This window comes from Salvelinus namaycush, chromosome 2, assembly GCF_016432855.1.
Source record: "Salvelinus namaycush isolate Seneca chromosome 2, SaNama_1.0, whole genome shotgun sequence".
NCBI lineage: Eukaryota > Metazoa > Chordata > Actinopteri > Salmoniformes > Salmonidae > Salvelinus > Salvelinus namaycush.
The window spans coordinates 2424329-2440658 of NC_052308.1; the positions used below are offsets into that span (position 1 = coordinate 2424329).

At 41.4% G+C, this 16330-nt stretch overlaps 2 protein-coding genes across 6 annotated transcripts in view; both read left to right on the top strand.

The window, feature by feature from the left end:
• Window positions 1-160, top strand: part of LOC120023979 (retinol dehydrogenase 7-like) — a 5910-nt gene extending 5750 nt beyond the window's left edge. The window contains exon 6 of the mRNA XM_038968076.1: window positions 1-160. This exon is cut by the window's left edge and continues 550 nt beyond it. The gene's annotated coding sequence lies outside the window, so the exon portion shown is untranslated.
• Window positions 161-498: 338 nt separating this feature from the next.
• The window catches only part of LOC120058071 (glutaminase kidney isoform, mitochondrial-like), a 38641-nt gene continuing 22809 nt past the window's right edge, over window positions 499-16330 (top strand). For 3 of the 5 annotated variants that reach the window (XM_039006557.1, XM_039006552.1, XM_039006570.1), the window contains exons 1-5: window positions 499-894; window positions 1444-1543; window positions 6823-6944; window positions 12717-12846; window positions 15162-15241. In XM_039006557.1, coding sequence (XP_038862485.1) covers window positions 674-894; window positions 1444-1543; window positions 6823-6944; window positions 12717-12846; window positions 15162-15241 — 653 coding nt within the window. In that variant the 5' untranslated portion in view covers window positions 499-673. Of the gene's footprint in view, window positions 895-1443; window positions 1544-6822; window positions 6945-12716; window positions 12847-15161; window positions 15242-15315; window positions 15360-16330 lie in introns of those variants that run through there. The other 2 variants (XM_039006564.1, XM_039006575.1) reach the window with 2 other exon arrangements.

Genomic DNA, 16330 nt, shown 5'->3' on the forward strand with positions numbered 1-16330 from the left:
GTCAGTAAGCATTTCACTGTAAAGTCTACTACACCTGTTGTATTCAGCGCATGTGACTAATAAAATTTGATTTGATTCGAATAACCCTCATATTCAATAAGGCTGTTCTTATAGAAATAACTGATGTCCATTATATGAACACAAATAATAAAATGAGACCAATTAATGATTTTGAAAGAGTTTTTGTTATATTCATCATTTAATAATTGCACAGAACATGTCCCTCTCTGTATACTCCTCACCAGCCTATGTCATGACTTCTCCCTACGTACCTCACTTGAGTTGCTCGAAGTATTCCAAAACATGGCCTACAGGTTGCAGCCAGCCCTTGAGTATTTGAATACGTTGTATCTTTGGCGCCAGACCTTGTGTTAGTCATCTCCTAGAATGTGCTTGATTGTAATTTCTCATTGGTCACTGTGCTGACCAATGCCCGACCTGACAGTACTCAGACGTCGTCGCCAGAGCTCGCTGCTTGTGCTCTCACCATGACAAGTTTAGAACGTGACAACAGGATTGAATCTGTTGCTGCTGTTGCCTGCAGTACACCTGTTGTGGATTTGGCCAAAGCGGAACTATCAGACTGCGGAGAAATAGTGGAAAATAACGAAAAGGTACCCGAAGGCAGTTATTCTCCTAGTCTGCTCTTATTTGTCTTATAAAGTTGTAAACCATGCACTGTTTGAAAATATTACGGGTGACCAACGCAGCTGCTGTGCAAAACTTTGTGACGGACGCCGCTAAAAAAGTTATCAAAAGGGGTTGTTATAACAGTTTATTACCGGGTTGTCATCGTAGCGTTAAAGTTCATCCGGTACAATGTTTCAACACAAGTTCTACAGATCAGCACCGCATTGGAACAGCCTCAGATATGGACCACGTGCTTCCCAAACTGTGAGTTTGTGTTTCTATATTGGTCCAATTCAATGATGTGTGTGTGTGTTACGCTCGCTGTCCTCAAACTCCCTGTCATAAATGAACCAAGGTGCAGCGTGGTAGGCGTACATTTTCTTTAATAATAAATGTTCCACCAAAAAAAACAACTCAATGAACGTAAAGCTAGGAGTGCAACAACCTGCAACACAAAAAAGACAAGATCCCACAACAGAAAGTGGGAAAAAGAGCTGCCTAAGTATGATCCCCAATCAGAGACAACGATAGACAGCTGCCTCTGATTGGGAACCACACTCGGCCAAAAACAAAGAAATAGACAACATAGAATGCCCACCCCAAATCACACCCCGACCTAACCAAATAGAGAAATAAAACGTCTCTCTACGGTCATGGCGTGACAGTGTGTGTGTGTGACATTACATGCAATTATATCTCTAAAACAACGCTTCTCTCCATTTTCATCAATCATCCATTAGTCTATAAATATGATTTTTAATACCGTTAGCATGTGTCTGTGTCTGTGTAAACTGTCCTCTTATGTTGCTGTAGGAGCAGTGATGGAAAGGGTCTGTTCTCAGGAGTTGAAGATATGCTCTTCTACACCATCACAGATGGTCAGGAACAAGTCCCCGTCTCACACTTTATCTCTGTGAGTACACGCATCAGTTAACCTGTCAAAACAATGGAGATTCAATTAACACCTAAATAGATTACTCTGTAGCCTAATATATCCTTTCTCACAACAACCCTCCTTGACAACAAACTCTCTCTCGGGTTTAGTACAAATACATTTCAAGACAGGACAATTCGTGTCATTTTACTTTTTAAAATTAATAATCTGTATGTTATTGCATTTTCTAAATACTATTAGTAACTCAAACAAAGGGTACATACAACTATTGCAGTTCATTTTCACTTTATTGCAAGAAACAATGGGCAACAACAGGGTGAATACACACAGAGGTCTATCGTGGAACAGTATTAAATTATGTTATTGTAATGAAATAGTCTCCATACCTCCAGGCCTGATGGAGGACTGGAAGGAATGTGTCTGGTGAAGATCACAACGCAACAGTCAAAACATTACCTTGTATAGTTACTACAGAGACTAGATTACCCTGGATAGTTACTACAGAGACTAGATTACCTTGTATAGTTACTACAGAGACTATATTACCCTGTATAGTTACTACAGAGACTAGATTACCCTGGATAGTTACTACAGAGACTAGATTACCCTGGATAGTTACTACAGAGACTAGATTACCTTGTATAGTTACTACAGAGACTAGATTACCCTGCATAGTTACTACAGAGACTAGATTACCTTGTATAGTTACTACAGAGACTATATTACCCTGTATAGTTACTACAGAGACTAGATTACCCTGTATAGTTACTACAGAGACTAGATTACCCTGGATAGTTACTACAGAGACTAGATTACCTTGTATAGTTACTACAGAGACTAGATTACCCTGCATAGTTACTACAGAGACTAGATTACCTTGTATAGTTACTACAGAGACTATATTACCCTGGATAGTTACTACAGAGACTAGATTACCTTGTATAGTTACTACAGAGACTATATTACCCTGTATAGTTAATACAGAGACTATATTACCCTGTATAGTTACTACAGAGACTAGATTACCCTGCATAGTTACTACAGAGACTATATTACCCTGTATAGTTAATACAGAGACTATATTACCCTGTATAGTTACTACAGAGACTAGATTACCTTGTATAGTTACTACAGAGACTATATTACCCTGGATAGTTACTACAGAGACTAGATTACCTTGTATAGTTACTACAGAGACTATATTACCCTGTATAGTTACTACAGAGACTAGATTACCCTGGATAGTTACTACAGAGACTAGATTACCTTGTATAGTTACTACAGAGACTATATTACCCTGTATAGTTAATACAGAGACTATATTACCCTGTATAGTTACTACAGAGACTAGATTACCCTGCATAGTTACTACAGAGACTGTATTACCCTGTATAATTACTACAGAGACTAGATTACCCTGGATAGTTACTACAGAGACTAGATTACCCTGCATAGGTACTACAGAGACTAGATTACCCTGGATAGTTACTACAGAGACTAGATTACCCTGGATAGTTACTACAGAGACTAGATTACCCTGCATAGGTACTACAGAGACTAGATTACCCTGCATAGGTACTACAGAGACTAGATTACCCTGGATAGTTACTACAGAGACTATATTACCCTGGATAGTTACTACAGAGACTAGATTACCCTGGATAGTTACTACAGAGACTAGATTACCTTGTATAGTTACTACAGAGACTATATTACCCTGTATAGTTAATACAGAGACTATATTACCCTGTATAGTTACTACAGAGACTAGATTACCCTGCATAGTTACTACAGAGACTGTATTACCCTGTATAATTACTACAGAGACTAGATTACCCTGGATAGTTACTACAGAGACTAGATTACCCTGCATAGGTACTACAGAGACTAGATTACCCTGGATAGTTACTACAGAGACTAGATTACCCTGGATAGTTACTACAGAGACTAGATTACCCTGCATAGGTACTACAGAGACTAGATTACCCTGCATAGGTACTACAGAGACTATATTACCCTGGATAGTTACTACAGAGACTAGATTACCCTGGATAGTTACTACAGAGACTAGATTACCCTGGATAGTTACTACAGAGACTAGATTACCCTGCATAGGTACTACAGAGACTAGATTACCCTGCATAGGTACTACAGAGACTATATTACCCTGGATAGTTACTACAGAGACTATATTACCCTGGATAGTTACTACAGAGACTATATTACCCTGGATAGTTACTACAGAGACTATATTACCCTGGATAGTTACTACAGAGACTAGATTACCCTGGATAGTTACTACAGAGACTAGATTACCCTGCATAGGTACTACAGAGACTATATTACCCTGGATAGTTACTACAGAGACTATATTACCCTGGATAGTTACTACAGAGACTATATTACCCTGGATAGTTACTACAGAGACTATATTACCCTGGATAGTTACTACAGAGACTATATTACCCTGGATAGTTACTACAGAGACTATATTACCCTGGATAGTTACTACAGAGACTATATTACCCTGGATAGTTACTACAGAGACTATATTACCCTGGATAGTTACTACAGAGACTAGATTACCCTGCATAGGTACTACAGAGACTAGATTACCCTGGATAGTTACTACAGAGACTATATTACCCTGGATAGTTACTACAGAGACTATATTACCCTGGATAGTTACTACAGAGACTAGATTACCCTGCATAGGTACTACAGAGACTATATTACCCCGGATAGTTACTACAGAGACTATATTACCCTGGATAGTTACTACAGAGACTATATTACCCTGGATAGTTACTACAGAGACTAGATTACCCTGGATAGTTACTACAGAGACTATATTACCCTGGATAGTTACTACAGAGACTATATTACCCTGGATAGTTACTACAGAGACTATATTACCCTGGATAGTTACTACAGAGACTATATTACCCTGGATAGTTACTACAGAGACTATATTACCCTGGATAGTTACTACAGAGACTAGATTACCCTGGATAGTTACTACAGAGACTATATTACCCTGGATAGTTACTACAGAGACTATATTACCCTGGATAGTTACTACAGAGACTATATTACCCTGGATAGTTACTACAGAGACTATATTACCCTGGATAGTTACTACAGAGACTATATTACCCTGGATAGTTACTACAGAGACTATATTACCCTGGATAGTTACTACAGAGACTATATTACCCTGGATAGTTACTACAGAGACTATATTACCCTGGATAGTTACTACAGAGACTAGATTACCCTGGATAGTTACTACAGAGACTATATTACCCTGGATAGTTACTACAGAGACTATATTACCCTGGATAGTTACTACAGAGACTATATTACCCTGGATAGTTACTACAGAGACTATATTACCCTGGATAGTTACTACAGAGACTAGATTACCCTGGATAGTTACTACAGAGACTATATTACCCTGGATAGTTACTACAGAGACTATATTACCCTGGATAGTTACTACAGAGACTATATTACCCTGGATAGTTACTACAGAGACTATATTACCCTGGATAGTTAATACAGAGACTATATTACCCTGGATAGTTACTACAGAGACTATATTACCCTGGATAGTTAATACAGAGACTATATTACCCTGGATAGTTACTACAGAGACTATATTACCCTGGATAGTTACTACAGAGACTATATTACCCTGGATAGTTAGTACAGAGACTAGATTACCCTGCATAGTTACTACAGAGACTATATTACCCTGCATAGTTAGTACAGAGACTATATTACCCTGGATAGTTACTACAGAGACTATATTACCCTGCATAGTTAGTACAGAGACTATATTACCCTGGATAGTTACTACAGAGACTATATTACCCTGCATAGTTAGTACAGAGACTATATTACCCTGGATAGTTACTACAGAGACTATATTACCCTGCATAGTTAGTACAGAGACTATATTACCCTGGATAGTTACTACAGAGACTATATTACCCTGCATAGTTAGTACAGAGACTATATTACCCTGGATAGTTACTACAGAGACTATATTACCCTGCATAGTTAGTACAGAGACTATATTACCCTGGATAGTTAGTACAGAGACTATATTACCCTGGATAGTTACTACAGAGACTAGATTACCCTGGATAGTTAGTACAGAGACTATATTACCCTGGATAGTTACTACAGAGACTATATTACCCTGGATAGTTAGTACAGAGACTATATTACCCTGGATAGTTACTACAGAGACTATATTACCCTGCATAGTTAGTACAGAGACTATATTACCCTGGATAGTTAGTACTGAGGTTAGGTTGTATTATCATGCAACAATAACATGGATGTTTTTATCTTCCAAAGTAATGAAATCGCCACAAATGAGCCGTTACTTGTTAAATGAAAGATTCAGTTGTAATAGACAGTGAAGGCTCTGATTTGTCATATTGCACCAACTGTACTGTTTGAATCAAAACGCTCGCAAACAAGTGACTGAAAGCGTACCCAAAACGAGCTTCACCAAGTTTAAATAACAAAGGGAATCAAGTGCTCAACTTGGAACAAGGCTCATCTCTGTCTGTGGGTTACAAGATGAGTTGAAGTTAGTTCCTGTGACGTTAGTTCACATCTCTGTCTGTGGGTTACAAGATGAGTTGAAGTTAGTTCCTGTGACGTTAGTTCACATCTCTGTCTGTGGGTTACAAGATGAGTTGAAGTTAGTTCCTGTGATGTTAGTTCACATCTCTGTCTGTGGGTTACAAGATGAGTTGAAGTTAGTTCCTGTGACGTTAGTTCACATCTCTGTCTGTGGGTTACAAGATGAGTTGAAGTTAGTTCCTGTGACGTTAGTTCACATCTCTGTCTGTGGGTTACAAGATGAGTTGAAGTTAGTTCCTGTGATGTTAGTTCACATCTCTGTCTGTGGGTTACAAGATGAGTTGAAGTTAGTTCCTGTGACGTTAGTTCACATCTCTGTCTGTGGGTTACAAGATGAGTTGAAGTTAGTTCCTGTGATGTTAGTTCACATCTCTGTCTGTGGGTTACAAGATGAGTTGAAGTTAGTTCCTGTGACGTTAGTTCACATCCAAGTGCCTCTCATAACAGTTTTAATAACTTGGTGAGGCTGTTTTATTTCCAGTACATTTTTTCGTTTTGCTGATGCCATAATTTCCCATAATGCCTTTCTCCCTAACCGAACCCTATCTATGTTATTTATCATTGGATTGATTTTACTGTAGAGTGTCTTGTGATTTTAAATGCGCTTTAAATAACGTTTGATTTGATTTGATCAGGCTCTGAAGAAAACAGGTCTTAATGCATCCGACCCGCGACTGAAGGACTGTATGGACAAGCTGCAACGCTCTGTAACGGAATCCTTTCATGACGTCATGATGGACCGGGAACTCTTCCACAAGTGAGTCGTCTATCTTGTCGGCTAGTTGGATCTAGCCACTCCCAAATCTCTCCATACCCCCCTGCCCCTTAACCCAAGGTATATTGCGTAGCATTGTTGAAGCTTCCATATTGCTTACATCTACAGGTCCGCAAAATCAAAAGGTTAGGGCCAAAGGGGAGGGGTAGAGAGCGATTTGGGACCTGCTTTTAGAGCCACCCCTCGCCACCCCTCTCTTCCTCTCTCCACATCTCACAACCCCTCTCTACCCCTTTCTACTAAGGCTGGGAATTGCCAGGGACCACACGATAAGATATTATCATGATACTCAAAGGGATACTTTGGGATTTAGGCTTTTAAAAAGAGATGTTTTTTTTTTATTTAACCTTTGTTAGTTAAATAATGAGGCCCTTTATCTGCTTCGCCAGAGTCTGATGATCTCATGGATACCATTTTTATGTCTCTGTGTGAGGTTGAAGGAAGTTGCTAACTAGCGCTAGCGCAATTGCTAACTAGAGTTAGCATAATGACTGGAAATCTATGGTATCTGCTATGCTAGCAAATACCCATAGACTTCCAGTCATTGCGCTAACACTGGTTAGCATTGGCTCGCGAAACTACATCTAACTTCCTTCATACTTGACACAGAGACATAAAAATGATGTCCATGAGTTAATCTGACTGAGGAAGTAGATAAAGGTCCTCATTGTCAAAATCCTGAAGTATCCCTTAAATTCTTGTGATTCGAAATCAAAATGTATTTGTCACTTGTGCCAAATACAACAGGTGTAGACTTTACTGTGAGATGCTTACTTACAAGCCCTTTCCCAACAATGCAGAGTTATTCAAAAGTAAGGAAATTAGCAAACAAAATGAGAAAATATTTAAAAAATAAATAATGATTAGATACTGTAATTTTATTGCGATTTGATGTTCCAAACATATTGCTCACTGCTCTTGGTGCATTCGTAAAGTATTCAGACCCCTTGACTTTTTCCACATCTTGTTACGTTACAGCCTTATTCTAAAATGTATTAAATAAAAACATGGACTCTTCAATCTACACACAATACCCCATAATGACAAAGTGAAAACAGGTTTTTAGAATTTGTTGCAAATGTATTAAAAATAAAAAACAGAAATACCTTATTTACATAAATATTCAGACTTATTGCTATGAGACTCGAAATTGAGCTCAGGTGCATCCTGTTTCCATTGATCATCCTTGAAATGTTTCTACAACTTGATTGGAGTCCACCTGTGGTAAATTCAATTGATTGGACATGATTTGGAAAGGCACACACCTGTCTATATAAGGTCCCACAGTTGACAGTGCATGTCAGAGCAAAAACCAAGCCATTATGTTGAAGGAATTGTCCATAGCGTTCCGAGACAGGATTGTGTTGAGGCACAGATCTGGGGAAGGGTACCCCAAAATTTCTGCAGCATTGAAGGTCCCCAAGGACACAGTGGCCTCCATCATTCTTAAATGGAAGAAGTTTGGAACCACCAAGACTCTTCCTAGAGGTGGCCGCCCGGCCAAACTGAGCAATCGGGGGAGAAGGGCCTTGGTCATAGAGGTGACCCAGAACCCGATGGTCACTCTGACAGAGCTCCAGAGTTCCTCTGTGGAGATGGGAGAACCTTCCAGAAGGACAACAATTTCTGCAGCACTTCAACAATCAGGCCTTTATGGTAGAGTGGCCAGACTAAAGCCACTCCTCAGTAAAAGGCACATGACATCCCGCTTGGAGTTTGCCAAAAGGCACCTAAAGGACTCTCAGACCATGAGAAACAGGATTCTCCAAGATTGAACTATTTGGCCTGAAAGCCAGCAGGAGGAAACCTGTCACCATCCCTACGGCGAAGCATGGTGGTGGCAGCATCCTTTTGTGGGGATGTTTTTCAGCTGCAGGGACTGGGAGACTAGTCAGGATCGAGGGAAAGATGAATGGAGCAAAATACAGAGAGATCCTTGATGAAAACTTTCTCCAGAGTGCACAGCCAAAACAACGTAGGAGTGGCATCGGGACAAGTCTCTGAATGTCCTTGAGTGGCCCATCCAGAGCCCGGACTTGAACCCGATCGAACATCTCTGGAGACACCTGAAAATACCTGTGCAGTGACGCTCCCCATCCAACCTGACAGAACTTGAGAGGATCTGCAAAGAAGAATGGGAGAAACTCCCCAAATACAGGTGTGCCAAGCTTCTAGCATCACACCCAAGAAGACTTAAGGCTGTAATCACTGCCAAAGGTGCTTCAACAAAGTACTGAGTAAAGGGTCTGAATACTTATGTAAATGTGATATTTCAGGGTTTTTTTGTGTTTATAAATTTGCAATAAAAAAATTGTTTTTGCTTTGTAATTATGGGGGATTGTGTGTAGATTGATGAGGAAAAAAACAATTGCATCCATTTTAGAATATGGCTGTAAAGTAACAAAATGTGGTAAAAGTGAAGGGGTCTGAATACTTTCTGAATATGTCTGCTGCAGAGAAACGAGAGAGGATGAGGACATGTGTTCTGATCAGTCATGGAAATAAAGGTGCTGAAAACATGTTGGCTATTTAAAAAGAAGAACAAACTATAGGAGGATTTTTTTTATTTTGCAATACTTAATGCCAAAGTATCGATATAATATCGTACACAATAATATTGCGATATGTAACTGTATACATTTTTCCCCCATCACTACTCTCTACCCCTCTCCACCTCTCTCTACCCCTCTCCACCCCTCTCTACCCCTCTCTCCACCTCTCTCTACCCCTCTCCACTTCTCTCTACCCTTCTCTACCCTTCTCTACCTCTCTCTACCCCTCTCTACCCCTCTCTACCTCTCTCTACCTCTCTCTACCTCTCTCTACCTCTCTCCACCTTTCTCTACCTCTCTCTACCTGTCTCTACATCTCTCTACCCCTCTCCACCTCTCTCTAGCTCTCTCCACTTTTCTCTACCCCTCTCCAACTCTCTCCACCTCTCTCTACCCCTCTGCCTCTCTCCACCTCTCTACCCCTCTCTGCCTCTCTCCACCTCTCTACCCCTCTCCACCTCTCTCTCCACCTCTCTCTACCCCTCTCTACCCCTCTCTAGCTCTCTCCACCTCTCTCTACCCCTCTCTGCCTCTCTCCACCTCTCTACCTCTCTCCGCCTCTCTCCGCCTCTCTCCGCCTCTCTCCACCTCTCTACCCCTCTCTGCCTCTCTCCACCTCTCTACCCCTCTCTGCCTCTCTCCACCTCTCTACCCCTCTCTGCCTCTCTCCACCTCTCTAACCCTCTCTGCCTCTCTCCACCTCTCTTTACCTCTCTACCCCTCTCTGCCTCTCTCTGCCTCTCTCTACCTCTCTCTACCCCTCTCTGCCTCTCTCCACCTCTCTAACCCTCTCTGCCTCTCTCCACCTCTCTCCACCTCTCTCTGCCTCTCTCTACCTCTCTCTACCCCTCTCTACCCCTCTCTACCCCTCTCTACCCCTCTCTGCCTCTCTCCACTTTTCTCTACCCCTCTCCAACTCTCTCCACCTCTCTCTACCCCTCTGCCTCTCTCCACCTCTCTACCCCTCTCTGCCTCTCTCCACCTCTCTACCCCTCTCCAGCTCTCTCCACCTCTCTCTACCCCTCTCTAGCTCTCTCCACCTCTCTCTACCCCTCTCTGCCTCTCTCCACCTCTCTACCTCTCTCCGCCTCTCTCCACCTCTCTACCCCTCTCTGCCTCTCTCCACCTCTCTACCCCTCTCTGCCTCTCTCCACCTCTCTACCCCTCTCTGCCTCTCTCCACCTCTCTAACCCTCTCTGCCTCTCTCCACCTCTCTTTACCTCTCTACCCCTCTCTGCCTCTCTCTGCCTCTCTCTACCTCTCTCTACCCCTCTCTGCCTCTCTCCACCTCTCTAACCCTCTCTGCCTCTCTCCACCTCTCTCCACCTCTCTCCACCTCTCTGCCTCTCTCTACCCCTCTCTACCCCTCTCTACCCCTCTCTACCCCTCTCTGCCTCTCTCCACCTCTCTCTGCCTCTCTCTACCTCTCTCTACCTCTCTCTACCTCTCTCTGCCTCTCTCCACCTCTCTCTACCCCTCTCTGCCTCTCTAACACACTGTCATCACATTTCCGTCTCCTCTTACTGCAAAGTGCCATGGTAGAGACAGGCTATAAATACCCTGACCCCTTCAGCATTCCACATGATTAATCCAGGGTTTGTTGTAGGCCTATATTATACTGTATTTCTCTCTGTCTCCCTGCCACACACACACACACACACACACACACACACACACACACACACACACACACACACACACACACACACACACACACAGACGGACAGACATTCAGCTCCTCTCTCGCTGTCATTTAATCTTCATGTTTAAAAGTTAGCTAGAGACAACAGCATGTGTGCTCTCACTTGGTGCACTAGCCTACGTATTATCTGCATGTATTTGTGTGAGGGTAGTGGGTGGGTAGTCTTGTTGTGGGCTACAGGGCAGGGAACGACTCGGATTGATAGATGCCAGCTGGTTTGGACCTTGGGGCCACACACACACACACACACACACACACACACACACGCATGCACACACATGCACACATACACACAGCCAAAATGAGAGACATTTAGTCTTTATCATGCCACACCATGACTCTGATTTATAACTATGGAGTCAGGAGTTAGTGTATGTTTACTTATTATCTTACTTATTTGATTATAATTAGATGTGTGTACTGTCGCTTTAAGAGACTGCTATCAGTTCTTTGAAAAGATACTGTTAACTTTTCCCGACGATTCCTTTGAGGCAGTACTGAGTGACACTTCCTGAGGTGCAGTTGATGGCCTGTTATCTGGCGAATGACCGTTATTCCACTGCTTCTACCGCTGTTGTTTTTGTTTCCTAATCTTGGTGCTGATAAGTGGTTTGAATGCTGTGGAAAACAGGGTTCAGCCGAGCTATGTGAGAATGTGCACGTTATTCTCTGTGACACACACAGCTAATTATACTCCCAGTATCCTATTAAAAACACCCCGATCAATGCCTTATTATGTCCTACCCCAACCCACCTCTCTGCTCACAACAAAGACATATGATAGGCCTTTTCACTTTTCGCAACCTTTATTTATGAATAACCTACTGTGTAGAATACTTGGAAGTTGAGGGAGAGTACGTTTTTGGTTTCCTTTTGGTTCTGGGAACAAAACCGTACGTTTCCGGTAGAACTGAAAGTTTTGTAAACGTTCTGAGAACGGAAGTGAACATTTTGTCTGGTCTGGGAACGTACATTTTTAGGTTACCAGGGAGGTTCTGAGAACGTTTTACTATGCTTCCCTCAAAAGAGTTTTGTTGACGCTGAGAACAGAATGCATGTTCTTAAATAACATTCTTAGAACGTTCTTTGAACGTTACTAATGTTTCCTTGTGGTTTTTATGGAAAGTTTTGTTAATGTTATGGGAACATTAATGTACTAGTACCAAGAGGAAACCTGTAGGAAACGTTATGCTGAAGTAGTGAAATTCCCACCTAAGAAACATATGGTTCTCAGAACGTTATGTGCTAGCTGGGTGTAGACCCTTTAAAATGTACACTATGAGAAGCACTGGTTTCTGTACCGACAATCATTTACTCTGAATGAGAATCCTTTCATAGTTATTAACTCTAATTCATTGTTGAAGCACTCTCCTTCATTTTGAAAAGACAGTTGAGTCTAACAGTGTAATTCAGAATTAATGTTCTAGGGCTCTGGTTCACTGACAAAGGGTATTCATTTCCTTATTCCAGTTCTAGTAAAATGTTGTTGTTGATCCTCAGGTGTGTTGGTGGGAACATAGTGCTTCTGATCCAGGCCTTCAGAAAGAAGTTTATCATCCCTGAGTTTGATTCCTTTGTAACAAAGATAGATCAAATCTACGACACCGTCCAGAAAAACCATGACGGACATGTAAGTATATTTGTTTACCGTGTACAGTAGTTTACCGTGTACAGTAGTTTACCGTATACCGTAGTTTACCGTGTATAGTAGTTTACCGTGTACAGTAGTTTAATGTGTACAGTAGTTTACCGTATACAGTAGTTTAACGTGTACAGTAGTTTACCGTGTACAGTAGTTTACCGTGTACAGTAGTTTACCGTCTACAGTAGTTTAATGTGTACAGTAGTTTACCGTATACAGTAGTTTACCGTGTACACTAGTTTACCGTGTACAGTAGTATCTGTTTAACGTGTACAGTAGTATCTGTTTAACGTGTACAGTAGTTTACCGTGTACAGTAGTTTACCGTATACCGTAGTTTACCGTGTATAGTAGTTTACCGTGTACAGTAGTTTACCATCTACAGTAGTTTAATGTGTACACTAGTTTACCGTATACAGTAGTTTACCGTGTACAGTAGTTTACCGTGTACAGTAGTATCTGTTTAACGTGTACAGTAGTTTACCGTGTACAGTAGTTTACCGTCTACAGTAGTTTACCGTGTACAGTAGTTTACCGTGTACAGTAGTTTACCATCTACAGTAGTTTAATGTGTACAGTAGTTTACCGTGTACAGTAGTTTACCGTGTACAGTAGTTTACCATCTACAGTAGTTTACCGTGTACAGTAGTTTACCGTGTATAGTAGTTTACCGTGTACAGTAGTTTAATGTGTACAGTAGTTTACCGTATACAGTAGTTTACCGTGTACACTAGTTTACCGTGTACAGTAGTATCTGTTTAACGTGTACAGTAGTTTACCGTGTACAGTAGTTTACCGTGTACAGTAGTTTACCGTGTACAGTAGTTTAACGTGTCCAATAGTTTAACGTGTCCACTAGTTTACCGTGTACAGTAGTATCTGTTTAACGTGTACAGTAGTTTACCGTATACAGTAGTATCTGTTTAACGTGTACAGTAGTTTGACGTGTATAGTAGTATCTGTTTACCGTGTACAGTAGTTTAACGTGTATATTAGTATCTGTTTACCGTGTACAGTAGTTTACCGTGTTTACTGTAGTTTACCGTGTATAGTAGTATCTGTTTACCGTGTACAGTAGTTTACCGTGTATAGTAGTATCTGTTTAACGTGTACAGTAGTTTAACGTGTACAGTTGTATCTGTTTAACGTGTACAGTAGTATCTGTTTAACGTGTACAGTTGTATCTGTTTAACGTGTACAGTAGTTTAACGTGTATAGTAGTATCTGTTTAACGTGTACAGTAGTTTAACGTGTACAGTAGTATCTGTTTAACGTGTACAGTTGTATCTGTTTAACGTGTATAGTAGTATCTGTTTAACGTGTACAGTAGTTTAACGTGTACAGTTGTATCTGTTTAACGTGTACAGTGGTATCTATTTAACGTGTACAGTACTAACTGTTTAATGTGTACAGTATTGGCTTCATGACCTGCTTCTGATTTAATGTGATTGCTGCAGGAAGGGGTATGTCTCATGATTAACAAATCAGGGTGCGATTGTGGTAATGTACAGGAACTTATGTCCTTTTGTTCTCCCGATCTGGGATACCTCACCATCAAATGCCCGACTGCATTATCTCCTGAGATAATTTTCTTAGGTTATTGTCACTGCCATATACAGTTGAAGTCGGAAGTTTAATACATCTTAGATGTATTACTTTTTTGTTTTTTTGGTTACTACATGATTCCATATGTGTTATTTATGTGTTATTTCATAGTTTTAATGTCTTCACTATTATTCTACAATGTAGAAAATAGTAAAAATAAAGAAAAACCCTTGAATGAGTAGGTGTATCCAAACTTTTGACTGGTACTGTATAACCACTGCTGTACACACCATTTCTAATCATATACTGTCCATACTGTCTATACACATATATATATATATACAGTGGGGAGAACAAGTATTTGATACACTGCCGATTTTTGAGGTTTTCCTACTTACAAAGCATGTAGAGGTCTGTAATTTTTATCATAGGTACACTTCAACTGTGAGAGACGGAATCTAAAACAAAAATCCAGAAAATCACATTGAATGAGTTTTAAGTAATTAATTTGCATTAAAATATTTAATCCATTTTAGAATAAAGGTGTATTATAACAAAATGTGGAAAAATTCAAGCGGTCTGATACTTTTCCAAAGGCACTGTTTTTATTCCAGACTCAGACATTGTTAGTTCTTATATTTAAAAAAAAAAAAAAAAATGGGGGGGGGGTGGTAATTGCATTTGTAGATATTACTGCACTGTGTTGGAGCTAGAAACATGCACTTGTTCTAATGGTCTGTCTGTACTTCCTGGATCCAGGTAGCAGTCTACATTCCCCACCTGGCCAAGTTCAGTCCTGATCTCTGGGGTGTGTCTCTGTGTACTGTGGATGGACAGAGGTAAGTACAACAGTCATGATCTCTGGGGGTGTGTCTCTGTGTACTGTGGATGGACAGAGGTAAGTACAACAGTCCTGATCTCTGGGGGTATGTCTCTGTGTACTGTGGATGGACAGAGGTAAGTACAACAGTCCTGATCTCTGGGGTGTGTCTCTGTGTACTGTGGATGGACAGAGGTAAGTACAACAGTCCTGATCTCTGGGGGTGTGTCTCTGTGTACTGTGGATGGACAGAGGTAAGTACAACAGCCCTGATCTCTGGGGGTGTGTCTCTGTGTACTGTGGATGGACAGAGGTAAGTACAACAGTCCTGATCTCTGGGGTGTGTCTCTGTGTACTGTGGATGGACAGAGGTAAGTACAACAGTCCTGATCTCTGGGGTGTGTCTCTGTGTACTGTGGATGGACAGAGGTAAGTACAACAGTCCTGATCTCTGGGGGTGTGTCTCTGTGTACTGTGGATGGACAGAGGTAAGTACAACAGCCCTGATCTCTGGGGGTGTGTCTCTGTGTACTGTGGATGGACAGAGGTAAGTACAACAGTCCTGATCTCTGGGGGTGTGTCTCTGTGTACTGTGGATGGACAGAGCTAAGTACAACAGTCCTGATCTCTGGGGGTGTGTCTCTGTGTACTGTGGATGGACAGAGGTAAGTACAACAGTCCTGATCTCTGGGGTGTGTCTCTGTGTACTGTGGATGGACAGAGGTAAGTACAACAGCCCTGATCTCTGGGGGTGTGTCTCTGTGTACTGTGGATGGACAGAGGTAAGTACAACAGTCCTGATCTCTGGGGGTGTGTCTCTGTGTACTGTGGATGGACAGAGGTAAGTACAACAGTCCTGATCTCTGGGGTGTGTCTCTGTGTACTGTGGATGGACAGAGGTAAGTACAACAGCCCTGATCTCTGGGGGTGTGTCTCTGTGTACTGTGGATGGACAGAGGTAAGTACAACAGTCCTGATCTCTGGGGGTGTGTCTCTGTGTACTGTGGATGGACAGAGGTAAGTACAACAGTCCTGATCTCTGGGGGTGTGTCTCTGTGTACTGTGGATGGACAGAGGTAAGTACAACAGTCCTGATCTCTGGGGGTGT